This window comes from Oryctolagus cuniculus, chromosome 14 (assembly GCF_964237555.1).
Source record: "Oryctolagus cuniculus chromosome 14, mOryCun1.1, whole genome shotgun sequence".
NCBI classification, from domain to species: Eukaryota; Metazoa; Chordata; class Mammalia; order Lagomorpha; family Leporidae; genus Oryctolagus; species Oryctolagus cuniculus.
In genome coordinates, this window is record NC_091445.1 from 31,811,911 (window position 1) to 31,839,739 (window position 27,829).

The 27,829-nt window shown below is 41.8% G+C and overlaps 1 protein-coding gene across 26 annotated transcripts in view; it reads left to right on the forward strand.

Annotated features, from left to right (window-relative positions):
- FER (FER tyrosine kinase) overlaps nucleotides 1–27,829 on the forward strand; it is a 475,696-nt gene that overhangs the window by 437,416 nt on the left and 10,451 nt on the right. For all 26 annotated transcript variants that reach the window (XR_011381954.1, XR_011381952.1, XR_011381953.1 and 23 more), the window contains one exon: nucleotides 22,278–22,432. Coding sequence is in view for 23 of the 26 variants with exons in the window: in XM_051853925.2 (XP_051709885.1) it covers nucleotides 22,278–22,432 (155 nt within the window). In the remaining 3 variants the exon portion in view is untranslated. The remainder of the gene's footprint in view (nucleotides 1–22,277; nucleotides 22,433–27,829) is intronic.

Here is a 27,829-nt window from a genome sequence, read left to right on the forward strand (position 1 = left end):
GCTAATGACACCCGTCCCCTCTTAGAGTCATCGCCCGCATTCTGACCTTGAGTCTGCCGTCTCCTTGGCGTCAGGAGTCTTTTAGATCTCACTTCTGTTATAATAACTCTCTTGAGAAATCTGTAGTGCCCGCCATCACCTTCTAAGGACCGTTAGCACTTGGAACTCTCCAGATCTGGCTCTGGGGTCTTCATGGGCCTAGGACTCACCGCTTCCTCCAAACCCGAAGTGCGCTCTGTGCGCTGAGCCCGCCTCACCCTTCCCATCGCCTCACCTTTGCTCAGGTTGTACCTCTGCATGTACCTCTTCCTTTCCTTCTCCCTCTCTCTCCTGTCATAGCTTACCTGGCTGAAATCCTACCTGCTCTAAAGCTAAAATACCTGCCATGCATATTGGGATGTCCATGAATACCAATAGTGAAAGTCATCACAATAATTAGAATGTCATTAAAATAATTTTAAGTCATTAAAAATAATTTTGTGAGATGAGTAATTATTATGAAATGATGAGTTAATCTATTTATAGGTAAAACAAAAAGGAGGGGTTGGAGCTATGGCACGGCAGGTTAAGCCACTGCCTACAGTGCTGGCATCCCATATGGGTACCAGTTTGAGTTCCAGTTGCTCCACTTCCGAACCAGCTCCCTGGTAACACATCTGGGAAAGCAGCAGAAGATGCCCCAAGTCCTTGGGCTCCTGCACCCACTTGGGAGACCCAGAGGAAGATCCTGGCTCCTGGCTCCTGGCTTCAGCCTGGCCCAGCCCTTGCTGATGCAACCATTTGAGGAGTGTACCAGCAGATGGAAGATATCTCTCTCTCTGTAACTACCGTTCAATTAAATAAATAAGTCTTCAAAGAAAAAAAAAAAGGATGCAACACAGTACGTTCAGGTTAATCACATTTTTTACTTTAGATATAATCATCATGGCACTGATAGTCGCTGCCTCTGGTTACTTGGGTAAGGGCTGCCCCAACCCCAGGCCCCTGCCTTTTTGGACTATTGTGTATTTTAAGTTGTTTTCTATTAGTAAACAAGAGACATGAGGTGCTTTTATAGTAAAAAAAAAAAATAGTGTTATTGTCAACTTTTTAAATGGTTTTTAAAGGTCTCAACTTTATTTATAGATTTTTTAAAATTTTATTTTAATTTTTAGTTAGTTTTTAACAGATTTAATGTGTTTTGTAGATACAGTTCTAAAAATACAATGTAATTCTCTTTCTCTCTTGGCCACTCAATCAGGAATAAAAATCAACCTTCTGTCCACTGCTCTCACATATTTCTGTATTTATATTATACCATATCACATGCTCCCTTATACATGTATTTTTTATTTGACAGGTAGAGTTATAGACAGCGAGAGAGAGAGACAGACAGAGAGAAAGGTCTTTCTTCCATTGGCTCACTCCCCAAATGGCCGCTACGGCTGGCGCTGCGCTGTTTCGAAGCCAGGAGCCAGGTGCTTCCTCCTGGTCTCCCATGCATGTGCAGGGGCCCAAGCACTTGCGCCATTCTCCACTGCCTTCCTGGACCACAGCAGAGAGCTGGAGTGGAAGAGGAGCAACTGGGACTAGAACCCAGTACCCATATGGGATGCTGGCGCCGCAGGCGGAGGATTAACCAAGTGAGCCACGGCGCCAGCCCTACCTTATATTTTAACGACTTGCTGCAGTCCTCACAATACCTAACTGATGCTATGAACAGAAATCACTCCGTTTGGATGAATGAATACTAATGGCAATTCAAAGTAGATAATTCTTTTCGTTACAGAGCTTAATACCTATTAGGGAGATGACACACATCAAGGAAAAGATCAAAGCTAATTTATAAGACATTAGGAAAATGTTTGTCAAGAAAAGAGCGTATACATGTGGAGTGTGTGGTGCAGTCAGTGACAGAGGGATTCTGTAAACAGTATCCATAGAATCCTGCTTCCCAACATGAGATTCGGGGATTATAACAGAGATCGACAGGTGCCACAAGGCTTTTACTTGGAAATATACATCAGTGACATTTGAAGGTCAAAATTATGAATGCAGGCTCAGGAACTGGAGTCTTTGAATACCCTCAGCCACCGTGCCCAGGCCTCTAATACTGGCTCGGCACAAAAATAGAACGTGGCTTCAGTAATCTACAATGCAGATCACCTGCACTGCTAACAGCCCGTCGACTAGTTTTAATTTACCTGCCTTTTCTATCATTCTGTTGATGGTTACTCAAATGACAGAGAAAATGACTGCATTTTTTTTTGTCCCACCTCGAACCTTTTAACAGAAAAAGAAAATGAACCAAAGACATCTTTCTATCTTTAAATCAAAATTTAGTGATAAATTGGAATGTCATTCATACTTACTACTTTCAGCTATAATACACCAGAAATAAGACATCCATATAGATTTTTTCCCCTAGAATTAAAAGTTAGCCTGTGGCACTATACACGTTTCTCTGCAGGGATTCAGTCAGATTCCAGACCGGCGACTCTGGTTGTCTGTCTTCAGACCACATGGGAAGCAGCAGTGATGGATCAAGTGACAGAGAGGAGACTGGTGAGGCTGCCTGTCCACCAGGACTAGCCCCGCTGTGTGCAAAGTGCAGAACGGCCTCAGTTCATTTCCTCTCATCTCTTTCCTATATTGAATTGGTGTCTGAATAACTTTCCTGGAAGAAATATTATATACATAATTAAGTGCTCTTTACAATTGTCTCATAAAAAGAAAAACCCAGCTCTGGAAGCGACCAGTCATAACTTGGTGTGCAAAATACTAGCCTGTCACGAAGAGCCCTCCCCTGCTTCGGCTGCTTACACGGAGGTCTGTTAATTGTGGATCCCTGCACTAACTAAATTAACTCATCAATATCCTGGGTCAAGCCCCCCTCTCTCTTTATGGTATTGTGTTTTCATTTTTGTTTCAGTATTTTGTTTTCATTTCTATCACCTTGAATTTTATTTTGCCTGTGTGAAAACTGTGCAGGTGGACACAGTGTGACAGCCCCTGGAGAGCAGCACGTGCACTTCTCTCAGTCTGTCTCCGTAAGCAGAATGTCAACTGTCTGGCTCACGGGGAGGAAGGCACAAAGCTTTGGGCCCAGACTGACTGTGCAACTATAATGACATACTGAGAATTTTCCAGCTAAATTCTGAATTTAAGCTAAAAATAGGCCCCCAATACCCAGACTTTCTCTTAGAAATCTGACGGACCAATGGATACTGCTTGTGGGATTTAGACCAGATCACACTTTGATGCCTCATTTTATTCTTTGTTGCTCTGAGCATAATGACCTTTATCAGATTCTCTCTCTTCAAGGTGCTCTAAAAGCTTTGGGGTATTTGTCATACTTAAACACCAAGTGCCAAGATCACAAACAAAGTAGATATGTGAGATTTAAAATAGGAAAAACAGTGGCTGGCATTTAGTCCATGGTTGAAACATCCATGTCCCTAATTGGAGTACACTAAGCCACTGGCTCCTGACTTAAGCTGCAGCTTATGGCTCCAGTAGTTGAGTCCCTGCTACCCATTTGAGAGACCTGAATTGAGTCCTGGCTCCCTGCTACAGCCCAGCCCAGCCCAGCCCAGCCCAGGCCTTTGGGGAGTGAAGCAGCAAACAGAACTTCTCTTTCTGTTAGATAGATAGATAGATAGATATATAGATAGATAGATAGATAGATAGATAGGTTAAAAACATGACCAAGCGCTTAATGCAAAGTATGGCACTGATTTTTGCTAATATATTCTGCTTCTAACTTCATTGTTTATAAAAAGTCCATTTTTGTCCAGCTATCCTTTTCTAATAGTTTCTGTAGGATGCTTTTGTAATTAATATTTTTAAATGTTTTAAAAGTTTGAGGCCATGAAAATGTTGAAAGAATTTATTGTTCAGGAATGCATTACTTTCAACCCAGTTTTGAATTTTTAGTAGCTTTTAAGAATATGAAATAATAGGGGCTGGCGCTGTGGCATAGCAGGTAAAGCCGCCACCTGCTGTGCCACTATCCCATATGGGCGCCAGTTCGAGTCCTGGCTGCTCTATTTCCGATCCAGCTCTCTGCTATGGCCTGGGAAAGCAGTAGAAGATGGCCCAAGTCCTTGGGCCCCTGCAACCATGTGGGAGACCAGGAGGAAGCTCCTGGCTCCCGGCTTCGGATCGACACAGCTTTGACTATTGAGGCCAATTCGGGAGTGAACCAGCGGATGGAAGACCTCTCTCTCTCTCTGCCTCTCCTTCTCTCTGTGTAACTCTAACTTTCAAATAAATAAATAAATCTTCTAAAAAAAGAATATGAAATAATAGGAAATCTATAAGTAAATCAAGTAACACTTAATATTATGACTCAATCTCCATTTCAGCACCAAAAGTTCTAGTTCTTATTTTCCTCTGTAATAATTGTAACAACCCCTTACAGGAAAATCAAGGTAGAATCATTATTTTGTTTGGACATTAGTATTAATACCACTTTTTTTTCCAATGGAATATCATTAAAACAAAATAACACTAAAATAGTTTGTAGAATTTTAGTTTGACTCTTTCAAAAAAATAAAATAAAAGCTATTTAAGTAGAAAGCATAAGGGCCGTGTGGACCAGTTAGCTGGTTAGCATGGGAAAAGTCCAGCCTCACATTCCCCACCAGGTCCTGTCCTCTCTCTCTCTCTATCTCTCTCTCTCTGTCTCTCTCTCTCTCTCACACACACACACACACACACACACACACACACAAATAACGCAAGGGCCACCAAATTGTGGCAATGACTATACAAAACTCACCAACATAATAAGCATCAGAAAACTCACCTGCAGAGCGTTGTCATACATTGAAGAGAGGTAATATTGTAATACATTTATATGCTTGGTTTAACATATTTTACTATGTAGTTCCCAAATTATTTTTGCAATCTCATATAAAGAAGTCCATACTAACTACCTCAAGTTCTTTGTTAATAATACTTTTAACTTTATAATGATGACACGTATTTGTAAAAATCTTAAGGTACTTGCATATTTTTAAAACATTTTATTGCTGGACAATTTTGATACAATATAATGCACCAATTTTAGAAGTCCAGTTGGATAACTTGTGCCATATGTGCACATTCATGTAACCAGCACTGCATTTACTTCCATTCCAGACATTTGCTTGAGCTGCTCCTACCCCTTCTCCTAGCTGACCCCCAGAACCAGTAATCTGCTTTCTGTCTAAAAATGTCACTTAAATAAAGCCATATGGTATGTAGTCTTTTGTTCTAGCTTTTTCACGTAGACTGCTTTTGATATCCGTCCATGGGGTTGCATGTATCTGTAGTTTATGCTGTTTCATTTCCGAGTAGTACTCCATCACAAAATACTACAGTCTGTTTTCCAATCACCAGTTCATGGACATGCGGGTTATTGTCAATTTGGAGCTATTACAAATAAAGCTTTAATGCTCTGACAGTCATACGTAAATGTTTGTGTGAATATACTTGTTAAATTTTTCTTGGAGAAATGTCTAGAAGTTATGGCTGGGTTACGTGAGAAACTGCCAGGCTGTTTTCCTAAGTGGCCGTTCCATTTTGCATGTCTGCCAGCAGTGTATGAGAGCTGTGATGTCCCCATCTCCTCGTCAAGAATTGTCTCTATCGCTCTTTTGATTTCTAATCATGTTCATGTGAATAGAGTGCTATCTCATTGCACTTTGAATTTTATTTCCTAATGATGGATGGTGTGGAGCCTCTCATGTGCTTGTTTGCCATTCATACATGTGAAGAGTATGTTCAAATCCCTTGCCAACTTTTTGTTAATCAGGCTGTTGTCCGCTGATTTGTTGTATTTTGGGGCTACCAAGTCCTGCATCAGACAGATATTTCGCAGACCTTTTCTCTCGATCCACAGCCTGTTCTTTCCCTTTTTTTCTTTTCAAGAAAAATCGTTTCTAATTTTGGTGAAGTCTCATTTATCATCATGTTTCTTTCATGGATCATGCTTTTGGTGGTATATCTAAGCACTCCTTTGTAACCAATGACACAAAGGTTTCCTTCTATGTTTTCGTTTCTAAAAGTTCTATGATTTTAGCTCCCCATCCAGTGCCTACTCCTGCCCTTGACAATGTGCGACCCTTCTGCCTCTCCCCAGCATTGGTTGCCTTGCTTTTCTGCCTGATTTCTGGCTTTGGAAATCTTCCGTTGCCTTTTTCTGGGGACTCCCAGTTTCAGTCCTCTCATCTTTTCCTAGAGCTCAAATGTATTGGAAATCTACTTTTAATCGCCTGCCTTTCCATTTTCCTTCGACTATTTAATAGCATTTCTAAGCATATTTCCTTAGGTGACATGTGCATCCATTTTCCATGCCTTCGTCTAGAAAGATGCTAAATGTTCTCCTTGCTTTTTCGCCTGGTTGCAATGTCTGAAAGCTCAGAAATGCATAGAGCTTGAAATAACCAAACATTTAAATTCAGCGAGAACTTCATGCGAAAGTTCACAAAATTATGTTAATTTGATCGTATTAGAATAAAAGCCTATACTGTTAGCACTGGGAGAGTGATTTAGTCATTCCTTTATGTAAGCATAATATTGACAGAATTTTTCCTAGGTCATGTCAACCAAGGTTTCTGTAACTGAATAATTACCATAGCAAATGGATAATCAGCAAGGTTCTCCTCAAGCAGGTCTTGCTTCCAATCATAAATCCCCTGTCTCTTTCCTCCTTGTACTCCATCTGCCCTATTCTCATGTCGACAGGACTGTTTTTTACTTCCATAGTGTAAACCCTTTACGGACAGGAACCTGGTATTTGCAAACACTGTCCAGTGCTTGCTACATTGTGCGTGCTCAGGAAATGTTTCCTGAATCAATGATCTGACCTTTTTTAAGTATTTTCAAAGAAGGAGAGTCTGTCATCTCTCTCTATGCTAAAACCCTAAAAATTCCAGCCAGTAAGAATTCTGCAGTCTCATCTGTTGTATAGGATGGATCCACTTTCTTTAGCTTTGTCTTATGTTTCTTAATTGTTGTCTTAATTCAAGCTCAGATGGCTTCTAAACAACAGAAATGTACTTGTCACCGATTTGGAGGCTGGAAGTCCAAGTTCAGGGTGCCAGCAGGTCCAGTGTTGGGTGAAGCCTGCCCCCTGGTTTGCAGATGGCCATCTAGTTACTATATCCTCACATGGCAGTGAGCAGAAAGAAAGCAAGCGTTCATGTCTCTTTCTCTGAGGGCACTAATCCAGCATGTGAGGGCTCCACCCTCGTGAAGCAATTACCTCCTCCTTAGTCCCATTGTAGGGCCTATTATTATGTCTGCATTTGAATTTTGTAGGAACACATTCAGTCCATAGCAATCATAATATTATCAACTAAACGTTTTAATTATCCATTGACTGCCACTCTTGTGAATGCTCTTGGCGTTTTTCTAACTCTCAAGACATGCTTTAGAGCTCTTACTAAGTGATGATCCCTTCTTTGAGTCTGGGCTTTTTCTCCCTTCCATGTGAACTTTGAAACAGGAAGATTTTTAATGGGGGAAAAAACAAAACCCCAATATTTATCTTCCAGTATCATTAGTTCATCCTGAGTAGAACTCTTTGTTGTTATTGAAAAGAACTTTGATAGGGTGATTCTTAGAGAAGAATACATTGGATATTGGCTCAAAAAGAAGCATTTCCACTTCCACAACTATCAGAAGACAGAATAAAATCAGTTTTAGTACCAACAATTCAATTTTATTTTAAATAAAATATTGACCATTCCTGTTAAAACATTATTGCTGCTTCATATACTCTTTGATAATCTGACATAAATATGATCTGGAATATAAAGAGAACTTTTTTAGGGTGCCTTTAAGGGTTTTAAACAATAACTTCATGGCAATTTGATGTAATGTATGTATCTATTCCATAACTAATATAATAGATTATGAAGACATTCAAAAGATAAGGTCAGTTCCTTAATCTGCTTTGTGACTGCTTTGCCTATTTTTATATTAATAGATTCAGTCACCAACATACCTAAATTACATTAAAAAATCTCATTAAAAACATCATTGGTCCTGACATTACAGCTGGAAAGGCCCAGTGGAAAACTTGCCCATTCTTCCTCAAAAACACATTTGCTCCCAATAAGATATTTCCAGGGGCCCTGATCAGCCTTGCTTCATGTAAGCTGAGCAGTGAAGCAGGCCCAGTTCTGCCCAAAAGGACATTTTCACCCAGTTATAGTGTATGATTTCATAATTAACTCTGCTTGTCTCCACATGGATCGATTCTGATACCCTTCTCTTCCACTAGTGGTTGTATTGTTAACGTATCGAAGGCGGCCTCCGTTTTCCTGAATGGGTATTAGTAAGTTGCTCTTTGCTCAGAAGGCAGGGCCTCTGTCCCTGCTTGCTTCCTGCTGACGCTCTCTTACTGCATCTGTTCTGACAGCGCTGGTGTTCCAGCGGTCATGTACTTTACACTTGGCCCCTCGGGGATCAGTTTATTTCTGCTTTGAATTGTGCTGGTTTTGTTCTTGCGCTTAATTCATAATGCGTCTAGAATCCCTGAACTTTTCACTATCTGCTGCATTTGCCATTTAGTGTCATTGACATTTCTGTTTTGGGGGAATTCTATTTGGAGCTAAAGAACAGTTCTTTGAATCCTAATTAATGCTCTTTTTCCTCAAATTCCACTTTGTGGTAGCAGTATGGCCAGACCTGCTGGTAACATGTGCTTCCTACACCCTTTCTTATATATACCCTCCTGCTGTTCTTTCCATGTGAACAGGAGAACCTGTTCAGCCTGTTTTATTTTTTTACTTTACCTTCCACTTTTATTCCTGTTAATTTACACTTAGCATATTGAAGTCCTCTGGGATATGGTCTCCATTTTGTTTAGCAGATGAATCAACAATTGATGACGTAACTGTCTCCATCATTTCTCTGCTCCTGCTGCTTCTTCTTTCCCTCCTCTTCCCCTTACCTTATCATACCATGCCCTTGCGTCATTCTTTCAGGTGTGTGATATTTGATGATACATCATCTGACCAGCTCTTACCAGAGGAGTGTAAGCTCCATGGTGACACTGATTCTTTGATGCTCCCTACCTTGTCTAGTCCAGTTCCTGGCAAACAACAAGTGCTACATACATAGCTTTTGAAAGAGTAGAATCAATCTACATGGGCACTTCAAGTTCCTGGGAAAAGTGGAATTAAAAGATGTTTATTTTGGTGCAAAAAAATTGAAATCTGTATGTAACTGGTATATATATATATATATATATATATATATATATATATATATTTCTCACGAACTTTTTGATGACTTCCTCCCAAATCATTTTTGTGGGAATAAGTAGAAATCATCTGTCGCATTTTCCTGCTCTTTGATACCAAATATGCCTTCACGGTACTTAACCTTTGTTGACCAGTATTATTGCCCATGACACTTACCGTGATTTGTTCTAATCTGATACCAGAACCCTCTTGTTATCTCTCTGTTAACAAGCTTTAATCCTCCAAGTGTTTAAAGTTTCTTTTTCTTCTCTCCAAGGTTCTAGAAGCAGAATCTTGGGACAGTGTAGAAATCTCTAGGAGCATCATTGGTAGAAGGATAGGTAGGCAAGAAGCAGTATCTTCAAGAGATGCTAATTAAATAGCCTGGCAGACATCAGTGCAATGAAGCTTGAAAGAAGGGGAGATTTGTGTTCATAATACATAAAAACCCAGACTAAAAAAAAAAAAGTTCAAAGTTGAAGACAAGCAGCCAAGCCAAGAGAACTTCTTGCACCAATGAAGACATGCGTACACCAGCTTTCTGTCAGGGATGGATGAGAACGAAGCAAGTAATGCTGCAGATCCTTCATGAGCAATGATGATTTTTCTTTCCTTTCTAACCCCCTACTCTGACCTGCCCATGCTCACTACTGAGCTACCATTCTCACTGTTGTTCATAAATCTTCTGCACTAGTTTTTGATAAAATACCACACCAAAACATAGTGGTTTAACACAATAGCTATTTATTTTTTATTGTTATGTCATAGTTTTGGTCAACAAATTGAACTGGGCTCAGCTAAATGGTTTTCTGCTATTCTCCCCAGGGTCACCTATGTGGCTTTATTCAATTGATAACTCACCTAGGGCTAAAAATGATTAAGATATCCTGATTCACTTGTCTGAAGACTTTATGCTGGCTTAGGTTGAGCCCCCCTCCCAAATTCCACACTCCTCCTACTGTGTGTTTGATTACATAATTTCTCACATAGAACAGGAATGTTCTAGGAAAAACAAAGACAGAAGCTGCAAGACCTTTTGAGATCTCCACTCTAGAACTACATATCAAATATATCTATAACATTCTGCTGGTCAGAGTTGCAAGGTTACAAGGTTGCAGGTTAGCCTCCATACAAGGAGTGGAGAGGTATACAACAGTATAGCCATGATTTTCATCCCACACCTGTCTCTGAAAGCACAATTCTCAGCATTACCTTCAGACCTGTCATTTCCATTGTTGTAGTTTATATGCTCACATAGCTGTTTCTTCTTTTAGAATTGAATTCCTTGAGGAAGAGAACCATTATCTTTCTGATACATGCAGTAGAGGACCTGGTACTAGTAAGACCTCCATAAATGAATGCTGAATCAATGATGAACTAATTTGCTGACATATGCATGCATATGAATGTATCAATACATGTACCTGTGTCCTGTCTTGTGTACTTCTGGTGGGTAAATTCTGTGGTTATAAGATTAACAGAAATAGTACATTGCAAAAAGTACTAATTAAATTCGAAATACATCCTTTTGACTTAAAATGGTAAGAGTTTTTGTGTATGTCAAATTGTAACCATAGAATATGGTGTTCTTAGACATTTAGTATCGTTTCCTTTGCTATCCTGGACCAAAAATTAGACATGATCTCATCTCTTTTCTCCACCATAATTGTCATCAAGCATGTTGGATGTCGTAGTCAAAGTTATATGTTGTCTTGTGGTTCATATTTAATGTTAGGTTCTTGATCATTGTTCCACAATAGCAAAGTCTTAGCAAGGAAAACCTGTTTTCAAATGTGGCCCCTAATTACATGACTTAAAAATATTTTCAGTAATCTAAAATGCCCAGTTAGTATCTCACCTCAATTGATGGCATTAAAATGACAGTTGGTAATTATTCCACGTGCTGCGTCCCTAAGATACTGTCATACCCATCTTGGTTTGCCCCATTACTGTCTACTGCTGCTGCATGTTGTTCAGCAGCAGCTCTCATGTTTTTCTACCTTCAGTTTAGAGACCACGGTAAATTTGCCAGAATTCTTTATCTTTAGGCATCATAGACTTTACATTTATATAAATTATTATTTTGTTCACCTTGAGCTTTTCAGACACGTGTTTATGTAACTGCACCATGCAAGTTGCTAAAAGCATATTTTATTAGCAGACCCAAGGACACATGGATATGCAAAGTTAATATTTGCTCAGACAAGTAATCCTTCATGAATGCAAAATACAGAATTACAGAACAAATAACAAATAATCATAAAAAGATATTTGGTGAATATTTTAGATACATGTTTTTTTCAAACTTGTGTTTTGTAGAATTACAAGAAGAGAAAATAGCTATAAATATGAAATCAAATGTTAATATCACAAAGCAAAACCATATCAAACATAATGCAGAATTAAAATTGAAAGAAGATAAAGCAAGCATTCTTGACTATGAAAAAATATAGACACAGAAATTGAATTTCACGTCATTGTTTCAAGATAAAAATGAATTATTATAAAATAGGCCTGGCTTCATAACATAGATTCTCCTACTTGAATTTCATATACTGAGAGCAATCATAGTACTGAAGGGAAATTTATTGTCAAGTCACCTGGGATATCACTTTATAAACATAGAAAACAACATTAGAAATTGAAATAGGAATAATGAAAATTTCATTTTAAAAAGAATGTAAATGGTATGCAAGGAAAGAACTGTTGAGATACCTGAAGGAAAGTCATTACTTCTCTTACATTCCTATAAATATTGAAAAGCGTTTTCCATTAACAGGATACTGGTGTCACAATAAATATGACTAGATAGCTCCCCCCTGTACGTAGGAAGCGAAGCATCCATGGAAGCTTTCTATGAAGATATGCACACAAGGCTGACCTACCTTTCCACTCCAGGACGTGCCAGGAGACTGTCAGTCATCACCAGAGCCACAGGCAGATGTGGGAGTTGGTAGCTCTGTCTCATTGGGAGGACTTAGGGTAGGACATTTGGGGAACACAGTCCATCCCTGGCCCTCGCAGCAAAGCGCAGAGCCCACTCCTCCCTTTGTACAGATGAGATAATTCTGCAAGGAGTTAACCACTGCGTGATGTACCGATCACTCAGTGTCTAAAGTGAGGTGCATCCCACCATAATTAGAGCGTATTTGTTCATTAGTCGCTGAACATTTTGCAGACAGTAAAAATGTAAATGATCCTGAGGCTCATTAGCATGCCCTGTGCATCAGAGAACTGTACCGTTGCTCTGAACCCGTATGTGCCTTTTATGTGTTAATCTAGGCCCCAGTGTGACTGTGCATGTCACTTCCTGGAAGTCTAACCACAACAGATGATTATGGAGGAATTCTTATGTGCCTTTTCACAAAATAGAATGTAGAATAGAAAAAAATAATGCATATTCTAGTCTCCTCAAAATAGCATTGAGTCAGGGGCTCTATTTCATTAAACTTAGATGGGAAAGAAAACAAGTCTCAGGAGCAAAATGGCAGAAATCAATCTACTGAGGTTGAAGAAAATAACTTTTTTTTTTTTTAAGACAAAAGAACCTAAGCTCTGGGGCAAGACAGATAACATACTCAGCCACTTACCTGTTCTGTGATCTTGGGCAAGTTATTGAGTCTCTGAGCCACTGTTTCTTCACTGTGAAGTAGAGATATCTGCACTTCCTAGTGGTGCTAGAATTAGGGGTAAAGTTCTTGTTTGGTGCTTGACACATAATCGGTATTCAGTAAACAGTGACTTTTTCTTACATGTTGCATTGAGGATGGATGTGGTGCAAAGGAATTATAAAATTCTTTGACATAATATAGCAGCCCTCATGTTCTGAAAAGTCAAGAAATAGTGTTCTCATTTTCAAGGCCCAGGAAAAGATGCATGACACATAGACTCGTGTAGCTTTAGCTTATTAAGGAAAACATGGGACAAGAACTCCAGACTCCCCGCCCCTAGGCCGGAACTCCCAACAGTGGAGATGTCCGCGTCATTGCTTCTGGAAAAGATCTGCGAAATGTATTTAACATGCAGATTGCTGTACATGAAGCTGAATGTTGACAGAAAATGGGGCAAGACAATTAGCTGGCACGTTTAGTAAAGGGCTCGGTAGAGGACGGCTGTTACCGCGACAGCTGTCCCGTTCTTCAGTCTGTTGTCGGAGTAACCTGTCACATCCCTGTGTAACATTCTGAGTTGTATTATTGGTCACTCAGGCAGGCAGCTTCTGTTTTCACTTTGCATACTCTTAGAATGAAAGTGGGTGGATGTTTTGAAAATCTCCCTCGCAGAAGTCTTCTAGGAAGAGAGGCTGTTGCCATCGGGGCTGAAGCCAACTTTGGAGTCAGTTCTTGCAGTGCATTTTGTTGTAGCCTCGGACAACTGTTGGCCTTTAATGTGTGCACTTGAGACAGCTCACTTTTGCTGTGGAGTTACCCCCTGGAATTTGGAGTATTTCTGTGAACTAAAGAGATTTAAACATTAGCTTTCCATCGGTGTTTTTCAATCCCTCATCCCAGTTCCTCTAGACTAGACTCTTTATTTATTAAGAGGTTTAACAATAGATCAATATTTATTTAAAATGTGTGCCCAGAGATGGCCTCTGGAGATCTGGTATCTAATTTCACAGTGTGGTCCACGTGTGATAGACTGCAGCAGACATTGACTGGGGGAGATTTAAGTCTGACCGGACAGAAGAGACATTTCATAAAATTATAAACCATCCAGATGACTCACACTAGTTAAATACAAAGAAAGAGCCCCTACATTTTTCAGGTAAACTTCAGACTGAAGTACTTATCTGGGTGTGATACTGAAATCTTTTTTCACTATCCATATTTAGAATGAATGCCCTTTCCTTAGCTTACTGTCTAGGAATGTGATCTCTGAGCTAGAGAAGAGTGGCTGGAGTTTGCACTTGCACACATCCAACTAGAATTCTCTCACAGGGAAGTTGCCCAAGGAGAGCAGATGAAAGCCAAGAGCAAGAAGCACTGTGTGTGTGTGTGTGTGTGTGTCTCCTGAGCATGACTGTTTTACATAAAACCAGGTGACTCGCGGTGTCTGCCCCTAATGGTGTTCATCCAGTCTGGGTACCAGGCAAGGACGTGTTTGTTTTGTGGGCCCACCCTTTGGCAGCAGCCACTCTGGACAGAATTCCCAGAAGCCTCTTTCTCCAGAGTGCAGCCCAGTGCGGCCTTGTCCCAGTGTAATGGACTCAGTGTGGAGGCATCCAGACGTCCCTGGAGATCTTCCTCTGCTATTGAGAAAGTCACTGGTGCAGGCTGGCTCATACAAATATGCTAGAAGTTATGTCTGCATCGTTGCCCCCTCCCAATGCCCTTTCATACCAGTAATACTTACCCAGTACCCAGACTGAGATTTCCATCAACCCCCACTTCATGCCTTACCCAGGCCTGCTCTCATCAGCCAATTCCTGACACTATCAGTGTGCCTTTTCCATCGCTCATCTCGTTCCCTTTAGACTGTCTGATATCTATTCAATTATCTGTTCAAATAATTTATGCTGAAATGTGAATAAGTGGTAATACATGCTGCCTTCCCCACAGGTACCATATTTGCATTTTAGCAGTGGCTTAAAGTAAATGAAGAGACTCAAATGCTGAGCATTCCGAGAGTCCTGACAGGCAGCAAGAGAGATCTTTCAGAAACAGCCAGCCTTTGGGTTCTCACTATACGTGCCCATAGGACATGGACCTGGCCCTGAGCAAAAAAAAAAGTAGCATAAATTACCCCAGCCCTCACTCCACTCCTTGCTGCTGCTGCTGCTGCCGCCGCCGCATTCACAGAGACAGCACTTTTGTTCCCTTTCTCCCAAAAGTCTGTGGCACAGGAAGAGTTTTTCAGGGGAAGAGAAAAGGCACCTTTCCTAGCGGGACTAAACTTCACAGTTCTGCAGCGAGGGTTCCTCTGGGGCCTCTTCTAGAAATAAGCGCCCATCAGTAATGAGCGCAGAGCTCACGGAGGTTGGGAAGGGAAGGGAAGAGCTGGGGAACAGGATGATGGATGGAACCCTGGAGTGGAGTCAGGGGTGCTCAGACGGCGAGAAGTGGAGGGAGCTCCTCACATTCCCCCTGTATTTTATTCACCGGAAAGATGAGCCAGGGTCTGGAGTAGAAATGAGCAACATCTGACTTGCAGAACAATCGGACTCGTCATCTCTTTTTTGACCCATCCCTGATCTCATCATTTCGGTAAAATAGTGGCATTGGCATTAACTGGTTAAAAAAAAAAAAAAAAGGACCCCAAGTTGCCATAGACACCCAATCTTGCCCTACCTGAGCTTTCTGGTGTGTCTACAAGACAGCTGTGGTCCCACTTCCATGGTTGTGTACAAAACTTTGCAGGAAGAAAGGCCAGTCCTACTCTCTTACCGCCAGAATATTCGGATCGACTCTGTTAAACCATCAGCTCCTCCTTCTCCAGAGAGTTTGCATTCACTTACTCAATAAGCAGTTCCTTTTCTTTGGGGGGAGGGGGCTAAAGTGCCACTTATTTTCTTAAAAGTCACCAATATTGGCTTGTTTAAAGTTCCAACGTTGTGACCATTGGTCATGGTTGAGGTGGTGTGTGGTGTCATCACATTCCGAAAGAAAATCAGGAGATCCGTGGGGAAGGCAGTCGCTGTTACCTCTGCAGGCTCAGGGGCCCTCCTGCTGCTGGCTTCAGTTCCTCTTCCTCCACTTACTGACCTGGGCAAGGCACATAACTCCCTGGGCCTCAGTTCCATGGAGGTCATAATTACAGTAATTTCTAAGTGACAATATTTGAAAAGTGCTTCAAATGCTGCCTGACACATAACACATATCATATAGTTGTTGTTAGAAGACTTAAATTGGAGTGGCTTTTATATTCATACAGAAAGAGAATGATCAAATGGTTTTGTCTAATCAGAAAGGAAAAAAGGAGGCCGGTGCTGTGGCACAGCAGGTTTACGCCCTGGCCTGAAGCACTGGCATCCCATGTGGCCGACAGTTCTAGTCCCGGCTGCTCCACTTCCAATCCAGCTCTCTGCTGCGGCCTGGGAAAGCAGTAGAAGATGGCCCAAGTCTTTGGGCCCATGCACTTACGTGGGAGACCCAGAAGAAGCTCCTGGCTCCTGGCTTCAGATCAGCGCATCTCCGACCGTTGTGGCCATCTGGGGAGTGAACCAGTGGATGGAAGACCTCTCTCTTAATCTCTACCTCTCTCTGTAACTCTGTATTTCAAATAAATAAAATAAATCTTTAAAAAAAAAAAAGAAAGGAGAAAAGGCAGTGATGGTTAAAGTTCAAGTTTTAGCATTTATTGAATACTTACTTTTTTCCATTTACTGTGCTAAGTAGTTTACATATTTTATTTAATTCTTACAACAACATTTGAGGTAGGTGCAATTATTATCCCCATTTTACTGAAGCTAAAATTAAGCACATTTTGAAAGGTCCAAGAGCTAGTGAACAATGTAATACCTTAAAGTTAGTGCTTTTAACCACTACTCTATCATGCCCCCAGTAACTACATAACTACAGGCGTAGTGTGCCGTAATGACACGTCATAATTCTCCTCTTTTCATCAGGATATAATAAAGCAAATAAAGGATGTTTCACTTGTTCCTCTGCTTGAGATGTTGGTTTTATGTCATGTTGTAGTTGGAATGAGGACATCCATGCCTTAAAGAGGTTTACTTCTCTTTAGTGCTAACAATTATTTGTGGCTCAGAATTATCCAGACTCAGTGAGAATAGATTTTGTTAAAAAAAAAAAAAAAGTATTTCCCTAACTGCTCTCCTATGTGAGAGAGAAATCCTAACTTTGTAGAATCATAGCTGCAAGCAGCCTCCGACGTCCAGAACTGGCTCAGCTCCATGGTTCTGCATGGTGTTTGCTGTGACAGTGAACAGCACCGCAGTTAGATGCCACTGTTGTGCTTTCCAGAGAGCAAAGAAAATGCCTGCTGACATTGGGTTTCCTGTAACTGCGCTCTGTTCTCACTTGACCCCTAATTAGCCTGTCTCATGTTGTGTATGACTTGTAAGACACCTCTGCTTCATACTCAGAAGTTTGACGTTGAATCTTCAAATAAGATTAGTCTGCAGAAGTGAATGAACCATTTTCAATCATTTTGACAACAGGCAGCATTTGCCGTTATGTGTGCACGTGGCGAGATACTGCTGTCTCTGATACCTCCTGTGAATGACAGCGCCAGCCTATTAGAAGAATTCTCACCTCTGCCTTCCCATAGGAGCCATGGTCTGTAGTACACAGGCTCCTGTTGGCTTGTTCCCTTGCAGTTTTGTTCATGAAGAGGCTGGGAACAATAGTGGGTCTCCTGGCGTGTCTGACTCAGGGCCGGGCAACAGTAGGCTTCCAAAGAAGGCAAGAGAGAAAGAAAGGCAGAAAGGGCTGTGTCTGCCTTATCTCCAAATTACATTGTCAGCTTCCCAGCCCAGGGGCCATATCTTTTTGCTTACCTCTGTGATACATATTAGAATGTTCAGCAGTGAGTATACATGTGGTGAATGCTTATTGCTTGAAGGACTAAGGTTTTATTTAATTTATAGGTTGTGCCAAAAAGATACATTTCCATTCACTTGAGCTTAATGCAGCCCAAAGGAAATAGCATTTTCTATAAATTTTATTGACATTGAATTGAAGGTATCTCTAAATTAGCTTTAGCTTGGTCCCCCATAGAGCCATAGTCCTCATTATATAAGGCAAACCTCTAAATTGGTGATAAGGTGAACAAAGTTATGACAACAGAGTGTATGTAGTTCTAACTTGTAGATGGTGCTCTGAAGAAAGTACTAATAAGAAAATCCTGTAATGACTATAATATTGCAGTGAATAGAAATTGGTTCTGATAACAGTTAAGATCATTTGACACACTGACTAGGATTGGGAATTGTATATTGTTGTGCCATTGTATCTCTGTCAGAAAATCAGTTGCCTATATGTATGTGGGTCTATTTCTGATTCCTCTCTATACTGTCTAGTTGAGCTCTATCTTCCCACCAATGCCAAATACTTACCTGGCAGGGGAGATACCACGATCACAAAGTGTACTCTTAACAGTAGTTTGTGTGTGCCCCTCTGAAATAAATGCAAATATATTTTTAAATCATACATGTAAATCAATGTAGTTTTTTTTCCACTTCTGCTATCTGCCTTTATCTTTTTGCTTTTTCTTTTAAGTCTTATTTCAAAGACTAAGACCTCCAGGCATCTTTGCCTTGATCTTGGGGGAAAACAATTCAGTATTGCACTATTAAGTATGATGTTAGTGGTTAAACTTTTTGCACATACCCTTGGTCAGATTTAGAAGGTTCATAATTCTTTTTTTGCTAACTGTCGCTCCCCGTCTTCGTGGAGGAACGACACAGGACCCTGCGCTGTTCTTTCGTCTGCTCGGCCCTCCCCGGGTTTGCTGCTGGTTCTTCCCGGGTTGGCTACCAACCCTTCCACCTCCGTGGAAGGGCGGTTCCCCCTAGCCACTTTCCCCACTTCTGCGGGGGAGCGGCACACCACTGGCCAGCTCTCTCGGGGGCTGCACAGGTGTTCCTTCAGATAGATGTTCCCCTTAGATGTTCCTGGTGCATGTTGTCTCTCTCCTCCTTTATAGTCCTCTTCCACCAATCCCAACTCTGCTACCCACACGCCGAGTATGCTGCTCTCCTCCAATCAGGAGTAGGTCCTACAGTTTATTGGTTGAACTGGAGGCAGCTGTGTAGAAGCTGTTTCTCTCTTCTCAGCGCCATATTGTGGGAGAGCAGATGCATAGAATAAGTCTTAATTCCAGTAACTTAGTCTAGTCTGAGTTGCTCCCCACAGATCCCCCTTTCTTTTTATTTTTTGGCGTTGATACGTGCCTGTTTTCGGTGCCCCGCGGCACACACTCTGCTCTGCTTGCTAGAGTTGCCCACAGGTGCTTACAAGCCCTACCGGTCAGGTAAACTGAATCGGGGTCCTCTCTTCACCATGTTGTGAGGAGGTTTTTAGGCGCTGATGCATGCCTGTGTTCGGTGCCCTGCAGCGCATGCTCTGCTCTGCTAGAACTGCCTGCAGGTGCTTACAAGCCCTATCAATCAGGCAAACCGAATCCAAGCCCTCTCATTGCCGTCTTGTGGGGAGACTTATTGATGTTAATTCGTGCCTGTCTTCGGTGACCTGCGGCGCATAAGCTGCTAGCCGCCCACAGGTGCTCACCACCTCCCTAATCAGGCAGACCGAATCCAAGCTCTCTGCCATGTTGTGGGAGGCCTTATTTTGCTCTATTTCTCTATCTCTGGGCATTCCTATTTCTCCTATTTTACTTCTATCTGCCAGCATTCCTATTTCTCTCATTTTACTTCTAAGCTTCTGTTTCTCTTATCCCTGTGGCTTCCCGGCGCCCGCCCCGAGGCTGCTTCTCGGCGGCTTCCCGGCTCTGAGCCGCTTCAGCCCGTGCTTCTCTCATCTGCGCGGCTTCCCGGCTTCGCGCGCGCACTCCACGGTCTCCGCGCCCCTTCGCGCCCGCACCACGGCCTTGCACTAGCCCCACATTCCCTATCTATTCACGCCCCGTGCTCTCTGCACGCGGCGGCTTCCGCAAATCACACAGCCTAGCTCACGTTTCCACCACCGGTTGGTTTAGTTTTCAGTCTAAGTTCCCCGGGCTAACCTGACGAAATGCAACCTATAGCTTAAGTCTCCGCTCCTGGTTTGGCTTCCCGTCTTTTGCTCCCCGGGCTAATCTGATGGATTCCAACCTAGCTCACGCGTCTCCGCCTCTGGTTTTAGATTTTCGCCCCTTGTTCCCCGGGCTGACTTGACGAATCCCAAGGCTAGCTTTCGTCTCCGCTTTGGCCTGTCCCCGCGGCTTCATCCTCCCTAACATTTTTCTCTACCAGGTATGTTTCCCTAACTTTTCTTATCCCACAATATTCCCCTCTCATTTCTCCTGGCTTCTCCCCACAGTCCGTATCCAAGTCTGTTTGTTCTAGCTTTCACTTTCGCTTTCGACCTTAGAGATTTCTCCCAGCTTCCCCCCGTAGTCCGTATCTGAGTCTATGCCTAGGCTTTCAATAGCTTCTTCCGGCACCTTTTTCGTCCGGCTTTTCCCTAGGCTCTTTGCTAGTCTCTCTCTCCGGTATTTTCCCACTTCTTCCCGTTTCTTCCCTCCTAAGTTTCCTATCCGAGTCACGGCACCATTATGTCGCTCCCCCTCTTCATGGAGGAACGACACTAAGCCCTGCCTAGGCTTCCTATCCGAGTCACGGCACCATTATGTCGCTCCCCGTCTTCGTGGAGGAACGACACAGGACCCTGCGCTGTTCTTTCGTCTGCTCTGCCCTCCCCGGGTTTGCTGCTGGTTCTTCCCGAGTTGGCTACCAACCCTTCCACCTCCATGGAAGGGCGGTTCCCCCTAGCCACTTTCCCCACTTCCGCGGGGGAGCGGCACACCACTGGCCGGCTCTCTCGGGGGCTGCACAGGTGTTCCTTCAGATAGATGTTCCCCTTAGATGTTCCTGGTGCATGTTGTCTCTCTCCTCCTTTATAGTCCTCTTCCACCAATCCCAACTCTGCTACCCACACGCCGAGTACACTGCTCTCCTCCAATCAGGAGTAGGTCCTACAGTTTATTGGTTGAACTGGAGGCAGCTGTGTAGAAGCTGTTTCTCCCTTCTCAGCGCTATATTGTGGGAGAGAAGATGCATAGAATAAGTCTTAATTCCAGTAACTTAGTCTAGTCCGAGTTGCTCCCCACAGCTAACAGCATTATCATGAATGAGTGTTGTATTTTGTCCAGTGTTTTCTCTGTATCAACTGGAATGATGTGTTTTTACCTCCTATATTCTATCAACATGAGTACCATTGATTACTTTTCCAATGTAGATCAACCTTGCATTACTAGGATAAACCGAATTTTGTTGTTGATTTGTTGTTATTCATTTTATATATTGTTGGAATTGATTTGATTATATTTTGTTTAAGGATATTTGGCTCTGTCTTCATGTGGGCTATTTTTGTGTAATCATTTTTATAATTTTTTTGTCGAGCTTTGTGTTAAGAGTTCTGGCCCTATACAACAAGTTAGGCAATGATCTGATTTTTGAAAAAGTGTATATGATATTGATATTTCTTTCATGAATGTTTGATAGAACTTATTAATGAAACCATTTGATTGGAGTGTCCTTGGGGGCAGATTTGATGGCAAATTGATTTTCATTATTAACACAGAGATGCTTAGATTTCTCCTTTCTACTTATGTCAGTTTGGGTAAACTGCACTTTCAAAAAATGTATCTAAACTGTCAAATTTGTTGACCTGAATTTTTTCATAATGTCTTATTATTTGCCTTTCAATGTCGGTAGTCAGTAGTATGACTTCTTTTCATTCTTGATGTTGTTATTTTACATATTTGATACTGGGAATATGTTTAAATATTATTTGATATTCATTTTATGTAGACTTTTTTTGCTATATCTGTTTGTGTAATTTTTGAGTGGTTTTTTTGCATCGTGTAGGGGTTGCCTGTCTCAGATGCAGTAGAAAGTGTTACCTACCTCTCTGGGACTTCAGCAACTTCCCACCCTTCGGGAAGTTCTAAGGATTGTAGCTACATGTTGCTACTTAAATTCTTTTAACTAAAGGTTTATATGGTGAAAACTTGCGTTCCTTATTCAAGTAGCCACACTGCAAGGGTTCAGTCGTCACATGTAGCTAATGGCTGCTAGTGGACAGCACTGAGAGAGGATATTTTTCTGTCAGCACACAAAGTTCTGTTGGGCAGTGGTGCTCTAGGAAAGCCAGTCCAAGGAGAGGCACCATGATGTTTACTAAGCCTCTCCTCTGTGATCTCTTTAACCCAGACTCTGAAAAACTAGCATGTGGCCTATTCCTTTGGCAAATATTTTCCTGGATGATTTTTACCTATGGCAGTAAAGATGGGCAGGACTGGTAGCTCACGAGCGCTCTTCACCTCACTGTAAACCCACTGCAAATGCAAACATGCAAAGTGTGGAAGGCATGACAGGGAAGGCGGCTTTCTATGTGTTGTGATGGGAGTTTTCCATGTCTTCTGGTAACCTAGGGACCTCGCAGCGAGAAACTGCCTGGTCGGTGAAAATAACGTCCTGAAAATCAGTGACTTTGGAATGTCTCGTCAAGAGGACGGCGGAGTGTATTCATCTTCTGGCTTAAAGCAGATCCCCATTAAGTGGACGGCCCCAGAAGCTCTTAATTACGGTAAGAACGGACGCTTTTCCTTTAGGGGGAAACAGTGGACGACGTCAGCACAGAACATTCAGACACAATGTTACAGGAACACAGTTGAGGTGGGACTGTTCAGACCTTGCATCAGGCATGAGCATAAACTTGCTTCATTCAGATTATTCATCAGACGCCTATACACGGAAGATGGCTAGATTAAAAGACCAGTGTGCTATGAGCACCTTTAACTATGGCATCCTTTTTATCCAAAGATAGGAGTATTGTTAAGAGTCAGATAACATACAGAGTAAGGGTTGCTCTGGTCCTGGGCCATTTTTTTCGAATGTTGCTCCAGTAACCTCATCTGATGTTGGCTTCCTAAAACATTCAGTCAGTCAGTTCTATAGTTTCTCACTCTGACATCGACATAGTTTCTTAGCATGCCAGTTGCCAGAACAGGTATAAATCTTGAGGGAAAAAAGAAATGGGAATTATACTTTAAAGCAGTGGGACTTTTTTTTCACTTAAATTTTTATGTGTCATTGTAATTGGAAATAAATGCAGCTTGCATTGTCTGTGGTTGGGATGAAATGGGCCATAATAAAATAAGTAAAAGAATTTAAGAAGAGGGAAAAAAAAAGGATTGGAGTGGGAAGGCCAGAGTATACTTCAGTGAAATTAGAAAATAAATTTTCATTAAGAGAAGCAGTATATGGGCCATTGATGTATGGTTGGGTGCAGTTATATTTTGAATAAAAACATCATAAAATGATTCTCTGATTTAAAATGAAAAATGACTACTTCTTATAAATAACGTAACATTTATAAATGCCATAATTTATTACCAAATTAAAGGCAGATAGAGCTTTTTGTGAATTGAGTTATGATTCATGTAACAGAAAATTAACTATTTTAAAGGGAACAATTCATTGCCATTTAATATAATGCACAATATTGGGCAACCAGTGTCATTATCTAACTACAAATCATTTTCTTCACTCAAAACTAGAACTCTGTACTCATGAAGCATTTTCTGTTCATCTCCCCCATCCCCTAGCAACCTCCAGTCTGCATTTCTGTTTCTGTGAATTTACCTGATCCAGATATTTCATATAAATGGAATCACATAATATGTGGCCTTTTATGCCTGGCTTCTTTGGCTTCACATAATGTTTTTGAGGTTCATCCATTCTGTAGCATATGTCAGTACCTCATTCCTTTTCAAGACTGAATAATGCTCCATTGTATGGCTATACCACACTTTGTTTATTCATCTATTGATATATATTTGGGCAGTTTTCACCTTCAGGCTATTGTGAATAGTGCTACCGTAGCATATAAGGGTTTATCAGATACCTGTGTTTTCGATTATTCTGGGTCTGTACTCATACTAGGAGTTATATGATAATTTTTATATGTACCTTTTTGAGGAATTACGAACTGTTTGCCAGACAAAGCTGTAGAATGTAGCTGGTTTGGGATGTAATTGGATCGGTTGGGACTGAGCCAAGCACCTCAGATACTAATCCTTACCCTTAGTTTGTCTTCCCATGTGCCAGCAAGGTTTTTCTAGAGAGTGCAAACCAATTCCACTCTGCCTTCGAAACAAAAGAAGGAGCCAGTGCAGTGGCACAATGGGTTAAGCTGTTGCTTGCAACTCCGGCATCCCACATCAGAGTGCTTGTTCAAGTCCCAGCTGCTTTGCTTCTTATTCAGCCTCCTGCTAATGCAGCCTGGGATGGCAGTGGAAGATGGCCCAGGTGCTTGGGCCCCTTTTACACAGATGGGATACCGGGATGGAGTTCCTGACTCCTACCTTTGGCCTGGCCTAACCTCGTTGTTGTGATCACTTGTGGGAGTGAACCAGCAGATGGAAGTTAGCTATCTCTGTGCCTCTCCTCTCTCTGTCACTGTGCTTTTCAAATCAATAAATCCTTACCTCAAACACAATGAAAAAGAAATCCAGAGAAAATGACAGCCCCACTTGGCCCCGCTGTAACCTATGGTGAGTCTTCTCTGGGATGGTGGTGGTTGTTAAATAGCAGAGTAATCATAGAAGATAGGATTGTAACACTTGTGTTTACAAAAAAGCTTTCTTTAAATGACAAAATATTTTTAAGCAGCAAGGGAGCTGTAATTAGATTTAAGAATCCCTGAAAACTTACCAGTGAAATCTAGCTCTCTGGAATCAGTTCTCAACCCTGTGGGCCACTTCCTCTATGTTATATAGCCTTTAGAAGTCCTCTCACTGTGAAATAGTTATGCCAAGAAAAATTCTTTCCCTTGATCAGTGTGTGTTTTAAATTTCAAGTTGACCAAAGTAATTACAATTCAAAGTTCTAATTTCAGAACCCTCTAACAGCCAGAACAAAAGCATTTTAAGTAATAAGTATGAAGATCTTTTTTATTTTAATTAATTAATTTGAGAGACAGAAAAAGAGACAGCAAGCTCCCATCTGCTGGTTCACTGTCCAAATGCCTGCAGCAGCCTGGCCAAAGCCAGGAACACAATCCAAGTCTCCTACAAGGTGGCTGGAACCCAATCTCTTGATCCATGCCTGCTTCCTCGTAGAGTCTGCACTGGCAGGAAGCTGGAGGCTAGAGTTAGAGCTGAGTACTCCAGTTTGGAACTCAAGCATCGTAACCACTAAGCCAAGTGCCCACTCCAGTGTGAGGGTTTTCGGTTGGCAGCAAGGGGCATTTTCAGTATTAACTTTGCAAGGTGCAGAAGAAAAAAGCAGATGACAAGGAAGGAGTGTTTATTCTAAGAATGAGGAAGAAGTTTACAGTATTTATCACTCAGTCTATTGAAGGAGTTCCTGAAAGAGTCTCCAAGCCTCATGGCAACCCTGGGAAGCTGTTTTAGTTCTCAGAGGCTAAAATTACCTACGATTGGCTCCACATGCCAGCGCTTGTTTAAACAAGTGAAAACAAAGATCTTGTGGAAGTCTTTTTTCTTATTATACTTCTTTCATGCTTTAGTTAGATGTAATTTTGAGATTGGTGGTAATATTTTACCTGAGTTCCAAGGGTTCACTGATTCTTTTCTTCCCTCTTGCCCCAGAGGAGGTGAGATACATCGCCCAAGTTGCCCATGAGGTCAGTGAGAATGAAAACAAGAATCTCCCTGAACCTTTGGCATAGGGCTCTAGGGTTAATTTTATTAATTTTTTTGTCATTTCTATCTTTTGTTTTAATCAAGCAAGATTAAAGGCCATACAATGAAATAGAAGTCCCTCTTCCTACCTCTAGCCACATAATTCCTCTTCCTAGAAGTAATTCTTTTTATCATACTCTCATGTTCTCAGAGGTTTCTCAGCCATTAATTTGTATATATCTCCCCCCAAAACACACACACACACACACACACACACATACACACATATATACACATACACAAATAGCCTGTTTGTGTCCATTGCTAACTCATTAGTCACAGCTGTCACCTAAGGTTCTGTGTTTATACCGGGCAAACAGAATACCAATCTCCAGCTAAGAAGTAAAGTCCCCTGCTTACCAATTATGGAAAAGACGTGTTTCCATTGTCACGGGTTATTTTGTACCCTCCAGTGTAATTAGGGCGTTGCCTCTAAGGATGCTGTGAAATGCTAGGGAGGCAGGATTTTGCAGAGGAGAGCCCTGGATTACCCATCAGCACCAGGCTCCCCTACCAATTATGTCATGAGCTGCAGGATCTTGCCGTGCCCAGCTCTCTCTGTCTATATTTCCTAATTTATAAGATGAGAGTCACAGTACCGTCCCCCTATGAGGATCACATGAGAGATGGAGAAATGGCAAGACACAATACAGTTGTGTTACTGACAAGATTATGGAATTAAGCCATAAGCTTTCATTTTCAGAATGTAACTTTGGCTTATGCCGTTCTTGATCTGAGCCCAGGTATTATCTCAAAATACAAGACATTTGACTCTCTATAACTTAGGCTTTTTTAAGAATCATTTTTAACTTGTAGCTCTTGAATGACTCTCATGAAAAGTATTAAATTACTGGATGCCAAACATGAAGAGAGTTGATATGCAGACAAGAAAGCTAATCTTCTTTCCAAACAGCATAGTCAATGTCCATAATTACTGTCTACTAAGGAGGAAGCTAATTCACACAGCTGGAGCTGACAGCAAGTACACTCCCCACCCGGAGCAGGGACAATAGCACAGGCTTATCCCTTCTCACATTACTGACAAAAGGCCATACTACTTTAAAGGAGCCCAACATTTTGGTAGAGGGGTGTCGCTCCCCATCTTCATGGAGGAACGACACTAAACCCTGCCTAGGCTTCATATCCGAGTCACGGCACCATTATGTCGCTCCCCCTCTTCATGGAGGAACGACACATGAAGCGCTGTTCTTTCATCTGCTCGGCCCTCCCCGGGTTTGCTGCTGGTTCTTCCCAGGTTGGCTACCAACCCTTCCACCTCCGTGGAAGGGCGGTTCCCCCTGCCACATTCCCCACTTCCGCGGGGGAGCGGCACACCGCCGGCTGGCTCTCTCGGGGGCTGCACAGGTGTTCCCCTTAGATGTTCCTGGTGCATGCCGTCTCTCTCCTCCTTTATAGTCCTTCCACCAATCCCAACTCTGCTACCCACATGCCGAGTACGCTGCTCTCCTCCAATCAGGAGCAGGTCCCACAGTTTATTGGTTGAACTGGAGGCAGCTGTGTAGAAGCTGTTTCCCTTCTCAGCGCCATATTGTGGGAAAGCAGATGCATAGAATAAGTCTTAATTCCAGTAACTTAGTCTAGTCCGAGTTGCTCCCAGTTGCTCCCCACAGAGGGGCATTTGAAAATCCCAGCATGGCAGAGTTAAGGTAGACAAGAGGGACAGAAAATGAAGTCATTTAAGAAATCATTAACAGCATTGCAGATGAAGTCTGGTTATGGTGGTACATGGAAAGTTAAATAAAACTACAAGTATGGTGGGAAAGTCTTGGGAACTCAGCCCCTCGGAGCCTGGAAAGGACTTTTCGATTCCCCTCCTCGATCCCACACCTATGTCCAGAAGATAGCTTGTGTGGGGCTTTTAATCTCTGTGTGTGCCTCTCTAGAAAAATCCCAAGAGCCCAGCTCATGTAGCTCAGTAAAACAGGTGCACCACGATACTTTGACAAAATGAGGCACCATGTAATTTAAAGAAGCCGTTTTTATCAGCCAGCTATGTTAATTTCCACTCTATTCAAAACACAGAGAAAAATATGTTTTCCGTAAATGAAACTATGAGTGGGGAAAATGAGACCTTTAAGCATGTAAGAATATCTGTAAACAGTGATGAGTAAAAACTTGAAGTTAAGAAACTTTCCTTATTGCTTTAAGTTTGTTTGTAATTTTAGTGGATAGAAAATGATGCAGGCAGAAGACAAAATTGCAGGAATCCAACTATTTAATCTCTTAGGCATTGATGTGTACAAAATGTGAGTCTT